At 40.8% G+C, this 24,887-nt stretch overlaps 1 protein-coding gene across 1 annotated transcript in view; it reads right to left on the bottom strand.

Moving 5' to 3' along the window:
* Window positions 1–24,887, bottom strand: part of HMCN1 (hemicentin 1) — a 5,606,893-nt gene that overhangs the window by 2,973,887 nt on the left and 2,608,119 nt on the right. The window contains exon 26 of the mRNA XM_044085314.1: window positions 8,381–8,575. Coding sequence (XP_043941249.1) covers window positions 8,381–8,575 — 195 coding nt within the window. The remainder of the gene's footprint in view (window positions 1–8,380; window positions 8,576–24,887) is intronic.

Raw genomic sequence — 24,887 nt, 5'->3', positions numbered from 1 at the left:
CCACAAAGCCTTCTTTAGCTATGTGAAGAATCTAAGTGGCAACTCGCAGATATGCACCGAACTAGTGCAAAATAGCACAAAATATACTGAACCTACTGATATTGCCAACATCCTGGCAGATAGATTCAGTGCAAACTTCACTTCCCTCTCACCTCCAAAAGGGCCCACAACAATACCGGAAAAGTGTAGTGTCCCAAAAATCACAGATGCTCAGGTGAAAACAGCCCTTTCAAAAGCCAAAAACACAGCGTCAAATGGGACCAGATGGTGTCCCAGGCTGCATCTTGCACGAACTACAGAACGAACTAACCCCCCACCTAAACACGCTGTTCAACCTCAGCCTCTCCACAGGCTACATGTCCATAGAATGGCGCACAGCAACGGTTATTCCTCTCCACAAAGGAGGGGCCACAACTGACCCTGGTAACTATCGCCCCATAAGCCTGACTAGCCTGGTCTGCAAGACTATGGAGTGCATCATCATGGAACTCATTAACAAAGACATTGAGAACCTCCAAACACTTGACCTGACCCAGTTTGGCTTTGTTAAGGGCAGATCATGTCTACTAAACCTGGTTGACTTCTTCGAGACAGTCACCAATGCCACAGACGAGGGAAAGGTGGTTCACACAGCCTACCTTGACTTCACCAAGGCTTTTGACACCATTCCCCACTCGGGTGTTACAGAAAAACTCAGCAGCCTAAACATAACCCCCTACATCATGAGATGGGTTGCCAACTGGCTTACAGACAAAACTCACATGGTAAGAATAGCAGGCTCCAGGTCCGACTCTAAACCAGTCACAAGTGGTGTCCCACAAGGCTCGGTCCTGAGACCCCTACTGTTCGGCATATACTTCTCAGAAGTACAGGCAAACATAGGAGGACTATGGCTAACCAAGTTCGCCGATGACTGCAAACTGGGAGCCATAATTGACTCTCCGGCTGACACGGACATCCTCCAAAAGGGCCTTACTGAGACGGACACCTGGTGTCAAAGTCATGGCCTCAAGCTAAATGCCAAAAAATGCATAGTCATCCCATTTGGGAAAAACAAAACAGCCACAAATTACCACATAGGTGGCAGCCCCCTTAATACAGAAGAGGTAATAAGAGATCTGGGGACCCAGGTAGATAGTAATCTCTCCTTTGACAATCATATTGCCAAAGCCGTTAGGAAATCCTTCTATGTGGCTCATCTAATTACTACAGGGTTCGCATCTAGAAATAAAGAGGTTATAGTGCCCCTCTACTCATCACTCATTAGACCCATCATAGAGTACAATGCCCCATTTGGGATGTACCTCACAAAACACTTCCAACAGCTGGAAAGACCACAAAAGTACCTCACCAAGAGAATTACTGGCCTCAAACATATGTCCTATACACAGTAAAAACCAAACGGTGCTGGCAAGAGCATAGCCATGGCTGCTACCTCCTGCTTTGTTTTTTATATGTCCTATACAGCCCAACTGAATAAACTCCGGCTGTACTCAGTGGCATATCACTTACTCAGAGGTGATCTCTGCCTGACTTACAAAGCCATGTACAAAATTGATGGACATGCTCCACCTAAAGAAATCCAAATAACTGCGAGCCACGCGCTCTAGTGAGCTAAACCTCACCACAAAAATAAATAGAACATGCTGAAGGGATAGATTCCTGTCACAGAGACTCCCCATGCTTTGGAACAAAATTCCAAATTACATCAGGCAGAGCCCCTCACTAACACTCTTCAAGAGAAACCTTGACGAGTGGATGGGTAACAGAAAATACACCCCTGGGATCACTTCATTGGCTCTGCCTGACAGAAGATGAGTTAATTGATCAATGGGGTGGTGAAAGCCGACATACTCTGGCTAGGATTATAAATGCCCTCGGGCAGATAGCTTAGTACCTACCTATGAACCTACGAGGGGCACAGTTACCATGCAAATGTAATTGTCGTTTACTGTTCTGTACTATTTTGCAGAGCAAATTGTTTTACATACATTTTTGTTAAGTTTAGATGTTATACTGGCAAGGTTTTGCATCTCAGCTAAGAAAGATGCAATGTTTCACTGTACATCAATAGAGCTGCTCTTAAAGCAAACTTCATAGCTTCTTAGGAGCAGGTGGCATTTTGGGTTCTTACCCTACTTCATTAAAAATACTATGGCAGGAATCAATACATTTTTGTATGGTAAAAGGCTTAACTTTTTCAGAAGTTTTACATATCTCTCTTTAGGAAATCGATACTTTTCAACTTGACCACTTAAACCATTCTTTTATTAATCAATGTTGTTTGAAGTCCTTACTTCTAAGTTGAAGCAGTAGTATATCTTGTATAAAGGTATATTTGCTTTTGACAAACTATTTGTATATACTGTGTATATCTGTGTTAACATCTATCCTAAGTCATGGCTATAAATAATGGATCTTTGGATCAATTAACCTAACTGATTGTCAGACAAAAAAATGCATCTCCCTACACCAAAAAAAGATTCATATGGTGTATTTAGTAATGAAAATTGCAATTAAAGAAACACTATTTCATGCTATATACACACACACACACACACACACACACACACACACACACACACACACACACACACACACGGTATTAAATAGCAAAAAGTATCAGTTGTCATGTGCCATTTCTTGAAAACAATGCTGTTGTGCAAAAACACTCCATGTGAATAACAGGTCTGTTTGAATCACGTCATCTCTCTTGCAGTCAAATGTAACTGCACAGCCAAAATCAGCAGTAAATGTCACAATTGTTTCAGATCACATCAGCTGAGAAGAATGGTACCTCATGTAGGAGAGTGAATTAGGATGGTGCAAATGTAACTAACTTCACAAGGAAATGCAAACGATGAGCAAAACCTTTTATTCTTTTTTCCAGTAAATCATACGACATGTAAATATGTAAAGCTGTATGAAAATCATGCTGTTTAGTTTTACTGGAAAACATGTTAGAGGTTTTGAAATTATTTCAAACAGACACATATTGCAGAGCTCTTTTTATTCTTTCTTTTGTTTTGCTAAGCCGTCCATATACTTTCAAAGTCTACTGCTATAAATGGACAGACACTTTCTTTAGAGCTAAGTGAATGTGCAAACAGGAAGACAGATCTGAAATCTAAACCAAAAAAGGAAATAAATGACCTTGGCCGCCTGAAAGGAGGACTTGCCTAACATACTACATTAACTATATTTTCAAATGCTATCTCATGCTAGAACAGCACTATCGACACTTTCCATGTACTGGAACTCTTTTAATTTCAAAGTACTACTTTTGTTAATGGAATGTATTGCCTGTGAGTCTCTTACAAATATTTCATGCTTTTACAAGTCTGGGGAAGACAGATTAAGTAAGTCTTCAGCTAGTGGTAGCTAGAGTTTTCCTGTCTGCTATATGTCGGTACAGCTTCTATTTTATAATCTTCTGTGTAACTGTGTTATCTGCATGTATATACAATTTTCAAAGCACACTGGCTTGATTTTAACTATTTTAGGTAGAGAACCTCATTATTCTACTTCATCAGCTTGTGTCTTTTGGTCTATCAGTATACGGTATGTATACAGAACTGGTGAATTATTAACTGCATCCACTTTTTGAAGAGTGGCTATTTTGGGCTTAATAAAGTTTCTATTCCATTAGGCCCATTTTAAGAGTGAACAGCAATTGTGTTACTGGTGTGTAAGACTGGTCAATCTAGTGGCAGTGTGTTACTTTAAAGACACAAAGGTGTGCTGGCACTAAAAAGGTATCATTAGCCCATCCAGAGAACAGTATGTGTGTGTGTGTGTGTGTGTGTGTGTGTGTGTGTGTGTGTGTGTGTGTGTGCGTCTGTGCGTGAATGTGTGTCTGCGTGTTTGTGAGTGCGTGTCTGTGTATGTTTATGTGTGCATGCATGCACGCCTGTGTGAGTATATCTGTATGAAAATTATCTTGGCCAGGTTTCTGCAGTTACTGTTGGTAAGAAAAAGCTAGAAGAGACTGGACTGAGACCAAGGCGGATGAAATCCTGAGATGTCAGTGGTCATAACACTTCTCTGCAACTGCTCAGTATGAAGCTTACTTGCTTGTGGGAAGTGCTGGCTATAACCCAAGGCAGCAGTGCAGATTTGCTATATGCTCTTAAGTTTGGGCAGTGGTGTAGACTTGACATCATACCCTTGGCTGTCATGTATTAACCGGTGGCAGTGAGCTGGATAGGTTCATAGGCTCATAGATTAATACTAGGCTAATTGCCCTTGTGGGCCATTTTATGCCTAGCCAATTACCCCATGTGAGGATCAAACCCAGCACCTTGTGTCTGCAAGGTGAACACCTTAACCATTATGCCAACCTCCCACCATAACCAGCCCTCCAAGGTGTCAAATCCAGGACCCTGTGCACTAGAGTCACAGCAATGTACCACTACACCAAATCAGCTGTGTATAAAGCTAAGCCATTATACCACATATAAGAAATGGAACTCGGGCAAAGTAAGGAATGTCAGGGCACCCTTGGAACTAGAGAACCCTTCCTTTTGATGGCAAATGGAAAACATGACATTCCTCCAAGAAGTACAAAGGCAGTTCACTAAACTGAAAGCTGGCAGGCTTCTCCTCACTAGTTTAAATGACACCCTATCTAGATTGATAAGAATGCATCTATTGTGCTCCAATTATTTTTGTAGACATTGAGTTGAAGAAACTGGGAAACTGAGGCATCTATTATCTGAATTTCCTCAGCCTGTAACTCTAGGGGCAAAATTGAGAATAAATGTGTCAAAAGACATCAGGCCTCAATCAAATTTTAGGGATCCCTATACCTGGCAAAATTCTGCTTTCATAAGTTCCACAATTATCAAAGTTGTTAACAACCTCAGAGAAATCTATTATAAAATGCTGGAAAAAATTACTCCCCACCTTTAGAACTATGAAAATGTATAGCTTTTAGGCAGCATGTAATAGATCAAAATACTTTTTTTGAATGCATACATGGCACAAAAAAGTTATTGTTATGAGCTAGACTGAGATACTGCACAAACAAGCACTGTAATGTTCACATGACAGTTAAGATTAGTCATCTAAGTGAGAAATGCTTGAATACTAATACAATGGAAAACATGCTGATTGGTGGGCACCTTTCAACATATTTATAATTTATAACAATGTGAAACGTCTGGTCTATGGTCCCTTTTCAGCCATGACCCAAGTGAAAGCTCAGAATACGTTTAGAATAGCTATGAAATTTAGACTCAGGCAGAAGGTTTAATATAAAAAAAGAATGAATACTGCTGATCCATGTAAATAGAGCAAAAGGAAAATCTGAAAATAAAAAAAGAGAACCACGTATAGCACATGTTTTTTTCTAAAAACATAGTGTGTAGTATGAATTGTCAAAAAGAGTTAATAAATATGTTGCTATCTGGTCTTATTTTCCCTAGCTCTTTTTATGGGTTTCAGTCAGGTTAGTACTGATAACAACATAAATGCCATGTCCTACAAGAATATCTGTGAAATTTGGTATGCTCAGTGTCACTAGACAGCTAAAAGCATTCCAGATACACTACACTAAATATTTTTTAACATTATACCACATGCACTTTCTGACTAGGGTTCCTATTTACCAGCTTGTTTGCATGTAACTCCACTCATTATTTATCCATTTGTTTATCCTTGTTAATAACATTTTGTATATATATATATATATATATATATATCTATATATATATATATATATATCTATATATATATATATATATATATATATATCTATATATATATATATATATATATATATATATATCTATATATATATATATATATATATATATATATACACACACACACACACACATATATATATATATATATATATATATATATATACACACACATATATATATATATATATATATATATATATATATATACATATATATATATATATATATATATATATATATATATATATATATATGGGTCTACTTCATTTGCCCTAACTTTCAATTGACTGACACCCATTTGACTGACCCCATTTTTCTGAAATTTCATTTGACTGACAAGTATTATTGGCAGTCTCCAGAGCACTGTAAGGCAAGTAAATGGAATACGTCCCCTTCCCCAGTGTAGTGCGACCCTGGAGTTAGAATATATAGTTAGTGGGGTGTGGGAGGCAAAGACCCCACTTAATTTCATATTATATTGTTTAGTTTTGCTTTAATATTGCTTAGTAAAACAAAAGTAAGTGGGGGACTTTGGCCCCCACACCCCCCATTGTGGGGGGTTGTGCCCCCCACACACCCCTAACTATATATTCTAACTCCAGGATTGCACTACAGTGGGGAAGGGGGCATAGTCCATTTACTTGCCTTACAGTACTCTGGAGACTGCTAATAATACTTATCAGTCAAATAAAGTGTCAGTCAAATGAAATTTCAGTCATTTGGTCTCTCTCTCTCTCTCTCTCTCTATATATATATATATATATATATATAGTGAAGAACAAGAATGGGGCTATGGCTCTTAAAGAACAGCACTGTGGTGATCACGCTGGTTGTTTGTTGGCTGTATACATATATACATACACACACACACACACACACACACACACACACACACACACACACACACACACACACACACACACACAATCAAACATACATATGATGATTCATTATGCACATAATAAAGCATTAGGTGTGAAAATTAAATTAAATAAATATGTGCATATTTATAGTATTTACAAGACTTCCACTGAAAGAGGTATGGATGCAATGGCAAACAACAGAAGTAAAAAGAGAAAAGACAGCTGAGGAGGGATGAAAGTAAGAAGCTGCCCATCAGCTTGCCCATCCAAGCAGTAATCCAACAAAAGATGAACGACTCACACTTACAGACATTTAAAAAAAGTAAGTAGATATTTACTTATTTAATGACTTTATATTGTTTTTAAGTGAGAGTTTGTTAATAAACCTACTACAGAAAGTTTTATCCATGCTGGACTTGGTGCTGCTCTTTCTGCTGGTCGCTCACCATTTTGTTGGACTACTGGTTTGTGTTTTGTGTCTTTGGTTATTTTCACCGATCCAAGCAACTGGCAATGTTCAAAGGTTGAGCACCATTTAAAGGAAGGACAGAGACAGTCATAAAGCAAAGGGAATACCATGGAATGCCATGCTTGTCTAGAAGTGCAAAGCACTCCAGCTGGTTGTGGAAGCATGTGCCTATGCTTTCGGCTTACCACACAGACAATGAATTTTGACTGACCATTGTCATAAGAAAGAGAAACAGGTAATAAAAGTCAAAGTCATCCTTGTATGATGACAAGCTGTTGTTCAACTCTTGTCCTTACTGCCTGGGCATAAGATTAAGATACCAGATGATATTTTCATCTAGTAGGGGTAAATCGCTAGTTGGTGGTATGGAGTGGTAATGCCAGATGGGTCAATGGGAACAAAAGTGTTAGTGTGTTACTGTGAAGACAAGATGGTTTGCCTGATAAGGCACAAAATACTATATCACAGACTGCAGGGAATGCGTATCATCTGTCTGCATATGTAATAAATGAAACAAAGATTTCTTTAGGATATCTTATGGAGAAACCAAACAATCTGCTTTATTTTTCAACTAAGACACAGGGTCACTTTTCTGTCTTGCATGCAGGTATGTTGCCTCCTGAATGACATATTTAAAGCCACAAAGACAATTACCAACAAATGAGTTTCATTATTAATAAGCACAGCACAGAAGCTCCCTTAGCTGAAATGGATCCAAATCATACTATCTGAAATTCAAACTACAAGACAGCTTAATGTATATTCAAACTACAAGACAGCTGTGTGAAAATCAACTAAAACAGCACCGCTTAGATATTATGAAAAGCTTGTATCAGAGCAGGTGAAGAAGATATTTAATAGTAAGAATGATACTTATAGGGAATTCTGGCTTAAATGGATGGTATTCCTAAACGGAGCTCAATTTCTCCCTGTTACTGCATTAAGATGACTGAAAATGAGAGACTGTCACTACAAAAGCATAGGTCTGAATAAATTAATTTGTTGTAATTGTTTGCCCTGTATATTTAAAAATGTGATATGTTATGTATGTATGAGAAATGTGTTATATAGTTTGACATTTTGAGCAGACACACAAATCTGAACTTGTGTCCAGATATGGTTAGAGAAAGAAGGAAGTGTGAAAAATAAAAGATAAAATGTCAACGTTTTCAAATATCTTGGAAATGGCACTTACACTATGCATCATCTCCAGGTTTTACTCCCTGTACCTGTTAGTTTCAGTTTCTTAATACGTACCGGTTCTACGCATGTGGAACGTTTCATTGTTACAATAAAGAAATACTCAGTGAGCCAGCCTTCATGCTTCTTTTCTCTCTTACCATGCACCTTCAGCTGGTACTGCCTTTCTGTCTTTCCTGCTTCGTTGACTGCTTCACAGACATACTCGCCATCATCAAGAGGTGTCAGGGAGGTAATAGCAAGCAAAGCTCCATCATCCATGATTGAAACACCTTCTTCATCACCCTTAAGCTCCTGACCATTTCTCAGCCACTTAATGACAGGCTTGGGCGTACCTAATGAAAAGGTAACATTTTAGAAACAGGTATTTACTTAACAAAACAACAGCACATGCAGTGTTTTTTTAAACAAGAAACATCTTTATTGAATTATCACGTATGACACAGGCAATCATACAGTTATATAAATGAAAACAAACCATATTGACCCATTTTCAGTTGCAAACATTATACAGCATTATAATCTTCTGTACACTGTCAATTAACATTACATAGTTCATTCAGTTTGTGCTTTCCCTTACCCCTCATTCCTCCAAATCATTATTCAGCATGTATTGTTCCTACAATTCCCATTTTTAATGTAATTTGCTCCTACCCTCTTCTAAAGATCCCACTTCCAGTTCTTTTACTCACTACTTCCAAGTACGGTTGGTTTAGACTTTGATTTCCATTTTCTAGTAATTGCTTTTTTGGCAGCCACAAGAATTAAACTCAGCAAGGCCTTACTATGTCTAGGCAATACTGATTCTGTTTCACAGCTCAGAGAAAATAATTTCCTCAGTTACTCCAGTTTGCTCACCCAGAATATCTGACAGAGTAGTCTGCAAGGAATTTTTAAAGTCTGCCAACTCATTAATCTTCCAACAGCTCATGTTATTAGTGTTATACCACATTGCACACCAGACATATCTACTTAACCAGACATACTTACTTCAAAAAGAACCTGTATGATCATGTACAGTAAATAGCAGATGTTAGAAAACCAAATGACTCTAGTTTAGAAACTCGGCTATATGTCGGATTCTTTTGCTGACTTCATACACCTCTGATGCTGAATTCCTGTACTTACTCAGGGAAATTGTGCTCTTGCTATTCATTTTATGCTACTTTCTTTCTTATTTAACTTTTGTACATCATTTAGAAGTGCATTTCAATAGTAGCAAGAAAGATCTCTGATGATCTGAAGTTATGCTCTATCAGGCAGTATTCATATAAGCTGCTGGAAACAGACACAGTCCTGTGAAATATCTCAATATCAACTGCATCAGCAGATCTGTACTCAACCTAATAGGCTTTAATATTGACCAGATGATGTGCATTACACACACACACACACACACACACACACACACACACACACACACACACACACACACACACACACACACACACACCAAAACTAAGCCCAAAACAAATAGTAAACATGGGTATAAAACACATTACTCCTATATCAACAACAAATGTGCTTGGGTATTGACTGTACAGTTTAAATCCAATAGTTGTGCGCCAGATGAAGGAGGCAGAATAACATCCAAACCCCCGTGTTGGGAAAACTGGTATCTTTTTAGTCAAAGTTAGATGCTTTAAAGACTGAATGTATGCATCATTCTTTTTTTATTTTTTTTTATTTTTTTACACAATGTAAAAAGAAGTTATGTACTTACCATAATGTTCCATCTGTATTGTCCATTTTCATTCTTCCTCAACTGATGGGTTCGGATCTGATAATCGGATCCGATTAAGCCGTTATACTAGCTTGTGGCCTCCAACAAACTCTTGAGCTCATTCCCTACCCATAATGCACTACCCCTAATGTCCCTCAGATTCTAATTACAGCTTGAGAGAGAAATTATAAAAGAATTGCCATAACTGGAGTTCAAAAAAAGAAACACAGATGTCTTTGAAGTAGCTCATTCCAACAGAAGTCAGTTATTAGAAATGGAGGGGGATGGAGGGTGCAGAGTTGAGGAAGAATAAAAATGGATAACACAGATGGAACATTATGGTAAGTGCATAACTTCTTTACCTGATGTTGTCAATTTTCATTCACTCCTCAACTGACGGGACAGAGTCCCCAGCTCCCTAAATTCTCAGGTGGACCCTAAGAAAGGATATTTCTGAGTACGGTTGAGCCTAAGGCTGCCCTTCCCATTGAGACCAGATCTTGTTTGTAATGAGTAATAAAGGTATGAGGATTTGACCAAGTTGCAGCCGCACATATATCGTCCGGGTCTATATTAAATTAGCAAATGCTTAGAAAAGCGAACTCTAATTCATCAACCCCTTTTAAGCTAAAGCTTAAAATCTCGAACACCTAGAACAGCAATTTTTTCACAGGGGAAAAAAAAAATCGCTGGTCCACCAAAAAAAAAAAAAAACAAAACTTAAAACATTTTATAATGTGGCGGGCTTTGCCCCCATACCTCCCTATTTAAATATGCCAACTCCGAGATCGCACCACAGTGGAGAAAATGGCAAACTCCTGGAACCGGCCCAGCGATTTTTTTCCCCTGTGATTGTTAGCTTTCACTTAAAAGGGGTTGATGAATTAGCGTTCTCTAAGTTTTCACTAATTCAGTATAGACCCTATCGTCCATATAGGCTCTAGACTGGAATATGGTAGAAGTTCCTACAGATCTGGTTGAATGTACCTTTAGTAGTTTTGGTAAGGGTAGATTCCATTTGTTATAGACAAATGAAATGCAAACTGTCAACCATCTGGCTAGAGTTACGTCTGCGACTGAGTCACACAACTTTTTATGTGCAAGGGAAACAAATAACTGATCTGTCTTTCTAACTTCTATTGTTCTGTGCAGGTAGAAATGCAACTGTCTATGAACATCCAGCAAGTGTAGCATATATTCTCCTCTATTTGTAAAGTTCAAGAAGAATACCGGAAGGTTAATGGCTTGGTTAATGTTAGCTTCTGACACCACCTTTGGTATGAAGGAAGCACTAGTATGTGAGGTGACCCTATCCTTGTGAAAAATCAAGTATGGAGGCTTAGAAGATAATGCCTGAAGTTCTGAAATGTTTCTAGTAGATGTAATTGCAACTAAAAAGACAGTTTTCCAGGTCAAAAATTTTAGATCACGTTTAGCTGCAGGTTCAAAGGGAGAATGTATTAAGGCTTGCAATGCCACATTTAAATCCCATGGTGATATGGGATCTTTATAAGGGGGTCTTAGCAGAACAGTATCTTTCAAAAATGCTTTCCACAGTTTAGAGGAAGCTGAGGAAGAATTTTGAAACCCCACATGAAAGTTAGAGTTTGCTACAAGTTGAACTTTAATAGTTGATGAACTGGCAGCCTCATTAAACAAACTCACTAAAAATTCAAGAACAGAAAGAACGGAAGCTGAGAAAGGGTCTATCTGATTCTGCTCTGCCCAAAAAATGGACCTTCTTCATTTACACCTGTAGAATTTCCTAGTAGAAGGTTTAAGGGAAGATAGAAGTATGGAAATGACAGGGGAAGAGAGCATTGGTTGCCTGGCTATCAAAAGAATTGGAGAAACCACAGTGTTAGTTTGAGGTTTGAGATATTTGGGTGAACCATGCCTATTGCGTGAGACAGAAGGTCTGGAGTTGGATGAAAAATCACAGGTGGGTACAGTAGATGAGGCCAAAGAAAAGGGGACCAAACCTGGCAAGGCCAGTAAGGTGTAATGAGGATGACTTTGCTCTTCAACCTGGCTGCTTTCTAAAAAAATTGGGAATTAGGGGATGGGATCATCATAAAGAAGACCGGGGGGGCCAATTGTGGAGCACAGCATCCCTTGGTGACTCCCCCGGTGGAGGCATCGGGGTAAAGAAGGTGCTGGACTTGTTGTTCAGGGGAGATGCAAAAAGATCGCAGCAAGGCTGGCCCCACTGTCTGAAAATAATTTCTGTCACCTTGTTGTTGAGAGACCACTAAAGAGGCAGTAAAATGGACCTGCTCAATTTGTCTGCTATTAGACTGAACTTCCCTGAAATAAGTGTCCCTATGAGAAAGCAGTTGGAAGAAGTTGCCCATTGCCACACTCTGAGGGCTTCTTGACAGAGATCAGATCTGGTTCCCCCTTGTGTGTTGATGTACGAAACTACTGACATGTTGTCGTTTGGATTGCAATTGTCCCGAGAGGGAGAGAGTCTTGAAATGCTTACAATGCAAAATGCACCACTCTCATTCCCAGAACACTGATATGCAATCTGGTCTCTTTGGGGGATCAAGTACCTTGACCCAACTTTTCCAATGCCCCCCCCCCCCCAATCTGGGAAGCGTCTGTGGTCACTATGGCCTTAGACTGAGGGAGAATGAAAGAACGACCTTGAAACAGTTGTGACTGCACCCAACAAGAAAGATACCGTTTGCATACCTGAATTATTCTTATCTTCACTGACATGGGTTGAGAAAGCATTGACCCTTGAGCTGCTAGCATCCACTGTAGAATCCTCATGTGGTATCTTGCTAAAGGAACTAAAACTATTGCCACCGACATTGATCCCAGAGCTTGCAGAATCAATTGGGTTGAAATTATGGTACTGCAAATTATTTTCCTGACCTGCTTCCTTATTGTCTGTACTCTTGAGAGAGGAAGAGATGCTACCATAGATACTGTGCTGAACACTGCTCCTATGAATTCCAATGTCTAGGTTGGTGTAAATGATACTTGTGATTGATGGTTATCCCGAGATTTGAACAAGTCTGCAACACTTGATCTCATGCCTGTATCAGTTGATGCCTGGTAGGGGTGGTAATGAGCCAGCCATCTAAATATGGAAACAGCCACAATCCTTGCAGTCGCAAGTGAGCTGCTACCACTGCCATAAATATGGTGAACACCCTGGGGGCTGTTGTGAAGCCAAATGGCAGTGCTCTGAACTGAAAGTGATTGGCTCCCAGCCAGAAGCGCAAGTACCTTCTGAACTGTCTGCTGATTTTTATGTGATAGTACACATCCTGAAGGTCTATTAAGCACATCCAGTCCTCCTTGCTCAGAATAGGCAGAATGGACTGAACTGTGACCATCCGGAACTTGGGTGTGTTGAAATGATCTGTTCAACACACTGAGATCTAAAATTGGTCTCCAGTCCCATCTTCTGTCACTAAAAAAAAATCTTGATTAAATTCCGGAACTCTATTTTGTCTGGTGTGACCTCTTGGATGACTCTTTTCTTCTAGCTGCTTTTGTATTTCTAGTGTTGCTGCTTCCCTCTGATTGAGTGGAACATCATGGAATTTTCTGGACAATGGAGGTGATAAGGAAATGAGAATAATATAACCTCTGGAAATAATTGTCTGCATCCAAGTGTCTTTTGTTATGTTTAACCAGGCTTCCGGGTGCAGAGATAAGTCTACCTTGACTGACTCCAGTGGAAGGCAATTGAGCTTCCCTTCAGCAACGCTGAAAGGGACTGTTGGTAAAGGAATCTCTAGACCCTCAGTTTTGTGGGCCTCCTCTGCCACAGGGGCATTTTCTACCATTATTGCTCCCCCTCTGCCTCTGGGGGAACTACGTCCACATGTGTCCTAGAAAGGACCCTGATACTTCCTGAACCATGTCTTTCAATCTCCCTGTTGATTCCTGGAAAAGGTCCTTTGAGGGGTCAAAAAGCACACTCCTACTGCAAAGAGGGTATTTCCATCTTTCTCACACCTGGAGAGTGTGTCTTTTACAATGGGGCCAAACAAAGAAGAGCCGTTAAAAGGAGTCACTGACAAACAATGACTTGAAGAGCTCCACAAAATCACATAGGAGCATCCAGCCATACCTCCTGATGAAAATGCCTGAACCTGTCGCCTTTGAGGCACCTTCTGCAGTGTGTGAGATGAGCCTCATTTATGAAATGGATATAGCTTGAAGGTAGCCAACTGAGAGATTATTGAAGGTTGAGTCTCAACAGTCTTGATACCAGAAAAAGATTTTGATATCCAAATCTGGCTATGGGAAAGCAACCTAGACTTTTAATAGTAAATATGCAATCCTACCAGCAGAAGGAGTTGATTCTGACAAAACTGTGGCAGAAGGACAAAATACTAAAAGTGGAAGGCAGCAGAATGGGGAGAATGATTACTCGTTGTACACCAGAAAGAAGAGGAATAAATTAATTCCACTATTTAAGGAATGTTGAGATGCAGGTGTGAGATTCAAACTACTGTACCCAGTTGTCTTCAAAGTAGTCTTCCCTGGAGGGACAAAATTATTTTCTGATGAAGTACATGCTAAGGAAGAAATACAAAAGCTTGTCCAACAAAAACTAATCAGTGAAACAGAAGGAGATTCCGTTTCTTGTTCTTTGGCTAATAAAGACCACAGAGAAACTCTACCTGTAAAACTCTTTCCACTGTTTCAATTGAAACTGTTGGAGAGAAGGAAGTGAGCATGAGAAGTGACTAGAAGAACTGAGAGTATGTTGGAAATGAAGCAGAGACAGGATTTAGGAGCTGGAGATGAACAGTAATAAAATGTATAACTTAATGTGGGACTGTTGTTCTTCTTTCGGCTTTTCCCGGTTAGGGGTCGCCACAGCGAAACTCCGGTCTGCTAATGATTGGCAGTAGATTTTCACGGTGCCGAGGTACCAGCTCGACGCCCAACCTTCAACGAAGGCACGCCCATTCACGCATGTCTTTTGAACACCACTCGACCGCGGAGAGGACATGCAGACTCCACACACAAGGCGCTCCAGCCGGGAATCGAATTGGAGAACCTCCTGCTGTGAGGCGACAACGCTACCGCAGCACCACCACGGCTATTATAATGCAATACTTATATCTGAAACACGACAGAACAAGAAAATCTGGAAATACTGGACTTTTTCAAAATTTGTTGGACTTATAGGGGACTCTAAAGAATATGTCCTACATCATGTCATTAATGTTTGGAAAACTGCTTTGGGAACAGGAAAAGAGGGGAGAAAGTTAATTGTAAGTAAAGAAAACATTTTTTTTAACAGTACTATTTTTGTGGTGTAAGGTTTTCTTTGCATGCTATAAAGTAAAGTTTTCTCAGTTATTTTTACAGTGATGGGGATTGTAAATAGGCGCTGTTGTGCTTTTTTTTTTCCTTTCTTTCTCCAGTCTCTCTTCTTGTTCATTTTTAAGAAATATAGGCACTGCGATGTAAAAAAAAGCCGGGTTAACAAGCATGACAAAAGAAATATTAATGTGCTTTTTCTCATTCTTGCATGGCGGAATGACTGAATTAAGGACCTTGAACTGATTTAGTAACATGTTTTGAGAGAAATCAAGTGGATGAAAAAGAGTATTGAATATCATGAGGGTTTTTTTCTAGCAAAGGAGGACAATTAGTTAATTGAATGAATGGAATTATTAAATAAATGAGATAAAGTAACTTATTTAAAGGAATTTGTAATACAATGGTTCTGATGAAGTCCCAACAATTAGAGGGACAAAAGAGCTTAACCCATACTTTATATAACTTGAATAAAGGTTTTCTACTTTTATAACAGATGGGAATATCACTGGAAGTGTTGATTGCATGCAGTGTTATACACCGAGTGGTATCTTGTTTTTAATATTTTTTTTCTAGCAAAAGAATGTATGCTTAGTAGCAATTCTGTGTCTGGCCATCATACCTCCATGGAAACAGTCTGATAAAGAGAAATTAACTGCCTGGTTCTCATGCCTCCATGAAGACAATCTGATAATGACAAATTGGCTGTCTGGTTCTCATGTCTCCATGGAGACAATCTGAGAAAGAGAAATTGGGAACAGCCTGGTGGAGAGTGACTGGCTGGGAAAAAAAAAAGAGAAACTGGCTAGAACATAATGTTCTCTAAAAGTATATTAGTTAGCACACACTAGAAGCACAGGCTGCAAAATGCATCTTAGCATGAATAAACTTTCTTTTAGGTTAACTCAAGTCTCTGAGTGTGACTGTCAGTTTAGGACATTTGTACACAGTTTTGTGTGTTAGTATTAAATTAATAGGTTTTAGTGGAGTATTGGGGGTTTGTTTGTCTGCGGGCTTTCAATAAAACAAAAAGTTCTACAAGATGTGACACAGGCTCAAATGGATATGACAAGAAACAGCAATATAAAAGTGAATCTGACAAGACTGCTATTCAAATCAGGCCATACATCTACCCACCTTCTTTCCTAATACTCAAAACAAGGGGGAAAGAATTCTGCACTCACTAGATGTGCACAGACAGCTCAGATACTATCTGGACCGGCCTCCAACTCTGACTCAAGATGCCCACTCCAACTATCTGGACCTCTTCAAATCTATCAAGATTCAACCCTTTACCCTGATCCTGGGTGACTTTAACTATCCAACCATAGATTGGAAAAAATACTCATGCCAAAACACAAATGCCCAGAGATTCCTTGACTTTGTCAATGCAAATGCCTTGGACCAGTTGGTTGACACCCCACCAGAGGTGAAAATATCTTGGACTTGGTATTAACCAACATGAGTAAAGTACAGTTGTGTACACTTACCATAAATGTAGATGCTCGAGTGTATTCACTGTTGCATTCATCACCTGTGGGTTATCCCTGCTGTGGTAGCCCTCAGCCAGCCCGAATACCAGAGTCAATGTTCTTCTGCGTCTGTCTCTACTCCACTTCACTCCTCTGTCCCCCATCAGTAAAACAGGACATCTCCATTACCTGCCCCCCTCACCTTATCTCTAGGGAGCAAGTCATCACTGCCATCTCAAAGGCAAAAAATACAGCCTCCATGGGCTCAATGGGGCCTGATAACATTCCAGGCTGCATCCTACATGAACTCAGGCAGGAACTTGCAGCACCATTAGGCACCGTATTCAACCAAAGCCTGAGTACCGGCTTCATCATAGCCGAGTGGAGGATAGTTACTGTCATCCCTTTGCACAAAGGTGGAGCATCCACCGATCCAGGAAATTATAGACCCATCAGTCTAACTGGCCTGATCAACAAGGCCATGGAGCAGATTATCATGGACCTCATTAACAAGGACATTGGCAACCTCCAGACACTTGATCCTACATAGTTTGATTTTGTCAAGGGGAAGTCATGCCTGTTAAATTTGATCGACATCTTTGAGACAGTCACCAAGGCCATAGACGATGGTAAGGCGGTGCACACTGCCTATCTTGACCTAGCCAAGGCTTTTGATACTATTCCCCACTCAGGTATAATAGATAAACTCTCTCAACTACACATCATTCCATATGTTGAAAAAACAACAAAATAGGCAAGCTGACACAACCACAATCCAATTTATTGTTAGCACTTTCGTATAGCAAATGCTTATACTTCTTCAGGCATGCCTGAAGAAGTAGAAGCATTTGCTATACGAAAGCGCTAACAATAAATTGGATTGTGGTCGTGTCAGCTTGCCTATTTTGTTGTTTTTTCATAGTTTGCAGTTGGTTCGTGTTGCTTTTTACTCATCATTCCATATGTTACCAGATGGCTAGCAAAATGGCTCACTGATAGAACCCACCTTGTCAAAATAAGGGAAGCCACCTCAAGTAGTAAACCTGTAACAAGCGGTGTACCCCAGGGATCGGACTTGGAGCCTCTGCTGTTTGGTATACACTTCTTAGAGGTGCAGGTGAAATCTAGTGGGCTATGGCTGACCACGTTTGCACATGACTGCAGGCTGGGTGCTGTCATCAATTCCCCTAGTGATGTGGACCATCCTCCAACAGGGTTTCACCCAAACAAATGACTGGTGCCAGAAACATGGCCTCAAACTGAATGCCAAAAAATGCATCATCAACCCCACAAATTATCACAGTGATAAGGCACGAAGCCCGCAATCAGTCGTGAGGGACTTGGGAACCCAGGTTGATATCAAACTGACTTTTGACCACCATACTGCCTCCGTTGTATGGAAAGCTTTCTACATGGCCCACCTCATTAGTAAGGGTATCTCATCCAGGGACAAGGTGGTCATAACATCCCTGTATTCTTCCCTTATAAGACTGATTATTGAATACAATGCCCCTTTCGGCATGTACCTCACAAAGCACATGCAGCAGCTAGAGAGACCACAGAGATTCCTCACCCAGGGAATCCAGGGCCTCAAACATCTACCCTACACAGATAGGCTAAAAGTCCTGTCCCTCTATTCAGCCTCCTACAGACTTCTCACAGGTGAGCTCTGTCTGGTATATAAAGCAATCTCAGATCCCGCCCTGATAGGACTGCTGCATTTCAGCAAGTCAAGCTCCACTCAAGTAACCCGCATGCGGGACCTCAACCTGGTCTGTGACATCAATAGGATTTGTTGGCAGGACAGATTTGTGTCCCAGAGACTCCCCCTTTTGTGGAATAGACTCCCCCTCCACCTAAAGCAGAGTATATAATTAAACCTGTTTAAGCACAACCTGGATAACTGGATGGAAAACAGAAAACACACCCCTGAGATTCCACCTATGTCCCTGATGGACAGTGGCATAGGGTGCTGACTTGTTGGAACATGGACTAAATTCTTGGCTAGGCTTGTAAAGGCCTCACGGCCAATAGCCTAGTAACTTCCTATGATCCTATGAACCTGCCAAACAGTGTATGCATGTAACACAAAAGCTGGAACTAGACATGTAACAAAAAAGGTGTTCTACATAAAATGTGGGAATAATAATTTTTTAATACAATGATGCTTTCTGTAATGTCTTTAAATGTCAACGATCTCACAGATAAATCCAAAAAAGAAAGAATAGTGACCTATATTAAAAATATAGAGTGCAAATAGCTATGTTACAGGAGACACATTTGGAAAGAACGTGTGAATTTGATAAACAAAGGTTTTCAGGATGGTTATTCAGAGGAATATCTGGGACAAAGGAAAAGAGGATTATTTATATTATGTGCAAGAGGAGGTCCAATAGTGATAGAAGAGGATAAAAAAAATAATAATGGAAGATCTATAGTGCTAAGGGGCTACTGGCTAGGAAGAAGGATTACACTGGCATGTATTTATATTCCAACTAAAAATGCTTTAATGCAGGTTAAGAAAATTCTGGGAGAAATAATCATTTTTCAGCAAGGAATATTACTTATAGGTGGGGGATCAAATTTGATTTGTAGCAGTGAAGATGTGTCTGGGGGCCCAGAAGGGAAAATATAACAAAGAAAGTTAGATTTTTGAAGAAATTTATGAAAACATTTGGCATGGAAGATGTGAATTCAGTAACAGGAGTTCAGAGTGAATTTACATATTATTCCCCAAGATATAAAAACTGGGCTAGGCTAGACAAAATTTACATTTCACAGGAACATGTGCATTTAATTGAAGGTCTTGATACACACCAAAAACTATTTCAGATCATGTGCCAATAATAACTAAAGTAAAAACATAGGGTAATGAAATAAGAATAAGACACTGACACTTTCCCACCTATCTGTTGAAAAGAGAGGAATTTAAGAAATGTGCAGTGGAGATTACTCAGGAGCTATTCGAGAGGATAGAAATTAATTCTGAAAATATACGTAGGGAGTGGGATAAAATTAAGGTGGAGTTTAAAAATAGGGTGGAAATAAAAGAAAGTAAGCTATGGTAAAGAAGTAACAAGAATTATTTAGAGGGAATAACAAATGTTAAAATACTGCAGAATAAAAGGGAATCTCACAGAACAAGAAGAGGATCAACTGCAGAATGCTAAGCAGAAAATAAGGGATTACCTTGATAATATGCATGAGTTTAGAAAGATTGCTGTTAAGCGACATTTTTTTGATAATAATGCTAGAGCACAAAAACTTTTAGCACAACTGAGGCAACAGAAAGTAGAAAGGGCTATTGCCAAGTTTAGGCAGCCTATAACAAGGAAGGTAACAAGAGATCCTGTAGAGGTATTAAAAATATTTTGGAAATTATGTGAAAGTCTGTATAAAGCAGAGGAATATGGAAATCAAGAAAAGATACAAATGGAAATGTATGTAGAAAAATTAAACATGCCAAGGTTAGAGGTAGATGAGGCTCAAATACAAATGGTTACGATAAAAGGAACTGAGATTAAATAAATAAGAAATAAAAATTGTGACGTATAACCAATCTACAGGTAGTTTGTAAGCTAGGAGGAAAAAAAACAGACAAAGATCTGGAAGGTTTTGTTTAAAAGTATTTTAAGAGAAGGAAAAGTACCAACATGCAGGAAGAAAGCAGTGGTAGCTGTAATACCTAAAGAGGGTAAAATCCATCAGATCCTGCTTTATACAGGCCCATTTCAACACTAACTCATGATTATAAAGTGTTTATGTCTATATTGACTAAAAGAATGTCAAACGTAATGCCAAAATTGATAGATATGGATCACTGTTGTTTTGTGGAGGGAAGACAATCAGTTGACAACATTAACAGAACATTGATGATCCAGAAGGAAGCAGAATGTAAGAAAATAAGAAGTTATGTACCTACCATAACGTTCCATGTTAGTTGTCTTCTTCTCGCCTTCTTTCTTGCTGGATAGGTTCGGAGCCGATCCTCGGCTCCGACTCGGCCAATACTAAAGCTCGAGAGCTAATTCCACCGGCTCGAGGCTCCCCTATATCCCACAATGCTAGGCGGTAACTACTCAGATCTCGTTTGATAGCTATACCAAGTAATCCTAGTCTCCATAGAATGGAGTTGGGAAACCCACCACAAACAATCTGCGTAAAGGAAAGGCAGACCTCAGTAAAGATAGAAGAGGTGGGAGAACGTGTGGGAATGACAACTTTCGGAAGAAAATACAAAAAGAATTCCAGTCGGTCTGTCCAGGCTTGGGGGAAGGAGGGTGGGATGCAAGAAAGAAGGCGAGAAGAAGACAACTAACATGGAACGTTATGGTAGGTACATAACTTCTTAATGTTAAGTTGTCAATCTCGCCTTCATTCTTGCTGGATGGGACCGCGTCCCTAGCACCTTATCCTGGGTGGCCTATCGGAACAGACTCTTGAGAACAGTGGAACCAAATTTGGCACGGCTTCTGGAAACCATGTCCAATTTGTAATGTGAAATGAATGTATGAGGAGAAGCCCAGGTGGCCGCTGCACAAATTGAATCTATTGGCAACCTGTCCTGAAAAGCTACGGATGTAGCTAATGCCCTAGTTGAATGAGCTCTAGGTCTTGAGGGTAGTTTTTGATGTCTGATCTCATAGATGAAGGTAATTGTAGAGGTGAGCCATCTAGAAAGGGATACTTTAGTGACTGGAAGGCCCAATTTACCTTTCGCATATGACAGAAACAATTGATCAGATTTCCTGAATTGTTTAGTCCTGTCTAAGTAATATCTCAGTTGGCGATGAACATCCAAAAAATGTAGCTTTTGTTCCGATCTGTTTGAATAGTTAGGGAAAAAAAAACGGGGAGATCAATAATTTGGTTTAGGTTAATTTGAGAAGAAATTTTAGGCAAAAAGGATGGATTAGTACGGAGGGATACCCTGTCTTTGTGAAAGACTAAGTAAGGAGGACGACTGCACAGAGCATGGAGTTCGGATACTCTTCTCGCTGAAGTTATAGCTGCCAGAAAAAGTGTCTTCCAAGAAAGCAACTTCAGAGAACATGAAGCCGCCGGCTCGAAGGGGGGAAGAATTAAAGATGCCAGAACCAAGTTCAAATCCCATTGAGGCGGGGGGTCTTTGATTGAAGGTTTGAGAAGAAATACACCCCTTAAGAAGGCTTTACAGAATTTGTGAGCCATGATGCTGGATTCTGAAACACCAACATGAAAATTTGATATGGCAGCCAATTGAACTCTAATGGTTGATGCAGAAGATCCTAAATGAAAGAGTTCTGCTAGAAAGTCTAAAATAGACTGGATAGGTGCAGTAAAGGGATCTATGTTTTTCGATAATGCCCCAAAGGAAAAACGTTTCCATTTGCTACTATAAATCTTCCGGGTAGAAGATTTATGAGAGGCTATCAAGATATCTCGGACCGAGCAAGATATTGAGGGAAGCCTGGCTAAGGTTGGAATCGGAGAAACCACGCTGTGAGGTTTAGAGAAGACAGAGATTGGTGCAGCTGACCCGATTGATGGGTGATCAGATCTGGTACTGGGTCCAGATGCCAGGGCTGCTCCAAAAGGTAACGATGAAGGAAGGGAAACCATATCTGTCAAGACCAGTAAGGGGCAATGAGGATCATTGTCACTCTCAAGGCGATGGCTTTCTGAATTAGTTGAGGTATCAGTGGAAAGGGGGGAAAGGCATACAGAAGTCCCCGGGGCCAATCGTGGACTAGAGCGTCTCTGGTGGGATGGCCTGGTAACGGGAAGGGAGTGAAGAAGTCGTGACACTTGCTGTTTTGGGGAGTAGCAAAAAGATCGCAGCAAGGCTGGCCCCATCTTAGGAATACTTCTTCTAGAACTGATTTCTTTAGAGACCACTCGTGGGGCATGAGAATTGCTCTGCTCAATTTGTCTGCAATAACGTTGGATTTCCCGGAAATATGCGTTGCTATCAGAAAACGCTGAGAAGTGATCGCCCATTGCTAAAGTCTGAGTGCCTCTCGACATAAAGGGTATGATCTGGTTCCGCCTTGTTTGTTGATGTACCACACTACGGACATGTTGTCCATTTGAATTGCAATAGTCCCAGTGGGAAGAGAGTCGTGAAGGGCTTGCAATGCTAAAAGCACTGCTCTCATCTCTAAGACATTTATGTGCAAGTGGCACTCGAAAGGTTGCCACGTGCCCTGGACTGTCCTGCCCTGATAATGCCCCCCCCACCCGATCAGGGAGGCATCTGTTGTCAACGTGGCAACTGGGGGGGGGGGAGTGAAGGGTCTTCCTCGGAGAAGTTGAGGTGATGTGATCCACCAAGACAGTTGATTCTTGCATGCTTGAGTTATCAATATGGTATGGGACATTGGGAGCTGTTGAAAGGACCACTGAGTAAACAGCATCCATTGGAGGATCCTCATGTGAAAGCGAGCTAAGGGAAGAAGGGGAATAGCTGCTGCCATGAGTCCTACTACCTTCAACACCAGTCTGGCTTTGACTTTGACACATTGTAAGAGAAGGGACACTTGGTTCCGAATGTCTGATACCCTCTGCTCTGTGAGTCTGGCTGAAAGATTCCGTGTATCTAAGGTGGCGCCTATAAAAATAATAGACTGAAAAGGCGACAAGGCAGATTTTTCGAAATTTATCGAAATGCCTAGAGCTTGGCAAGATTGGATGGTGAAGTCCCTGGATAGGAGAAGCTGATGTCTGGTGGTGGCAGTAAGGAGCCAGTCGTCCAGATACGGAAACACCTGGAATCCTTGACGTCTCAAGTGAGCCGTGACCACTGCCATGCATTTGGTGAACACACGGGGGGCTGTAGTGAGACCAAAGGGCAGGGCCCTGAATTGGTAGTGACTGGCTCCCAGCCTGAAGCGGAGATATCTCCTGGAGCGTCTGTTCACTTTGATGTGGTAGTACGCGTCCCGAAGATCTATCGAGCACATCCAATTGTCCTGACCCAAGAAGGGTAGAATGGACTGAAGCGTGACCATCTGGAATTTCGTTTTTTTGACAAACTTGTTTAAGTAGCTGAGATCCAGTATGGGTCTCCAGTCCCCTGTTTTTTTTTGGTACCAAAAAGAATTTGGAGTAGATTCCGGATCCTTGCTGGTCTGCCGGGACTGATTGGATGACTCTTTTTGATAGCAGCTTTGAAATTTCTAATGCTGCTTGTTCCCTTAGACCGGGTGGAACATCTGGAAGGGATCTTTTTGGTTGGGTTGGAATGTGAATGAAGGGAATTTTGTAACCCTCGGATATGATCGACTGTACCCATTTGTCTTGAGTAAGGGAAAGCCAGGCTTTTGGGTACAGTGATAACCTTCCCCCGACTGCCTCCGAAGGTGGACAGCCGGGCAGCCCCTCAGGGGTGCTGGAAGGGTTTGTCAGAGAACATTTCTCTGCTACCCTGGTTTTGCGGACCTCCTCTGTGTCTAGGGTGGCGTCTATTATTATTCCCCCCTCTGCCTCTAGAGGGAAATCAGCCTTGTGCGTCAGATGAGACTCCCTGGGATTGTTTGCGGAACCACATCTTTCCTCCCCTTTGACCTTTGGGATAGGGTCTAGAAGGGGTAGAAAAATGGACTCCTACAGCAGAGAGAGTCTTACCTTCTACCTCGCACCTGGTCAATGTGTCCTTCACCTGTGGACCAAACAAGGATGATCCATCAAAGGGAGAATTGGTGAAGGACGCCTTGAAAGGGTCCGCAAAGTTGCATAGCCGCATCCAGGCGTGGCGTAAGGCAACGCCTGTGCCTGCGGCTCTACTCGCCCCATCTGCTGCATACGAGACCAGCCGCATGGAGGAGTTAACAATGGAATTTAGGGTTGCCAACTGGGAGTTCATAGTGTCTTTGAACCCCTCAGCTGTAGGATCCTCCATCAGTTCACCCATATCCTTGAGTAAATCTCTTTGGAGACGAGTGAAGTGACATAAGTAGTTCAGCGACCGCATTGAAAAGGTTGCTGACGAGAACATCCGCTTGCCGTACCTGTCCATGGTCCTAGATTCCTTATTAGGAGGATGGACAGGAACCGAAGGATCAGCTAACTCCTTCTTTGTGGCCGCAGCCACCACCATGGCATCAACAGGGACACCTTTGGATAAAAACTCTTTGTCCTTGGGGGCAGTAATAAATTTGGATGGTCTCCTCGGGG

This window comes from Protopterus annectens, chromosome 10.part0 (genome assembly GCF_019279795.1).
Source record: "Protopterus annectens isolate FY-2018-M chromosome 10.part0, PAN1.0, whole genome shotgun sequence".
Taxonomy (NCBI): Eukaryota; Metazoa; Chordata; order Ceratodontiformes; family Protopteridae; genus Protopterus; species Protopterus annectens.
The sequence above is the reverse complement of the archived record's forward strand: the minus strand, read 5'-3'. Positions and strand labels throughout refer to the sequence as shown.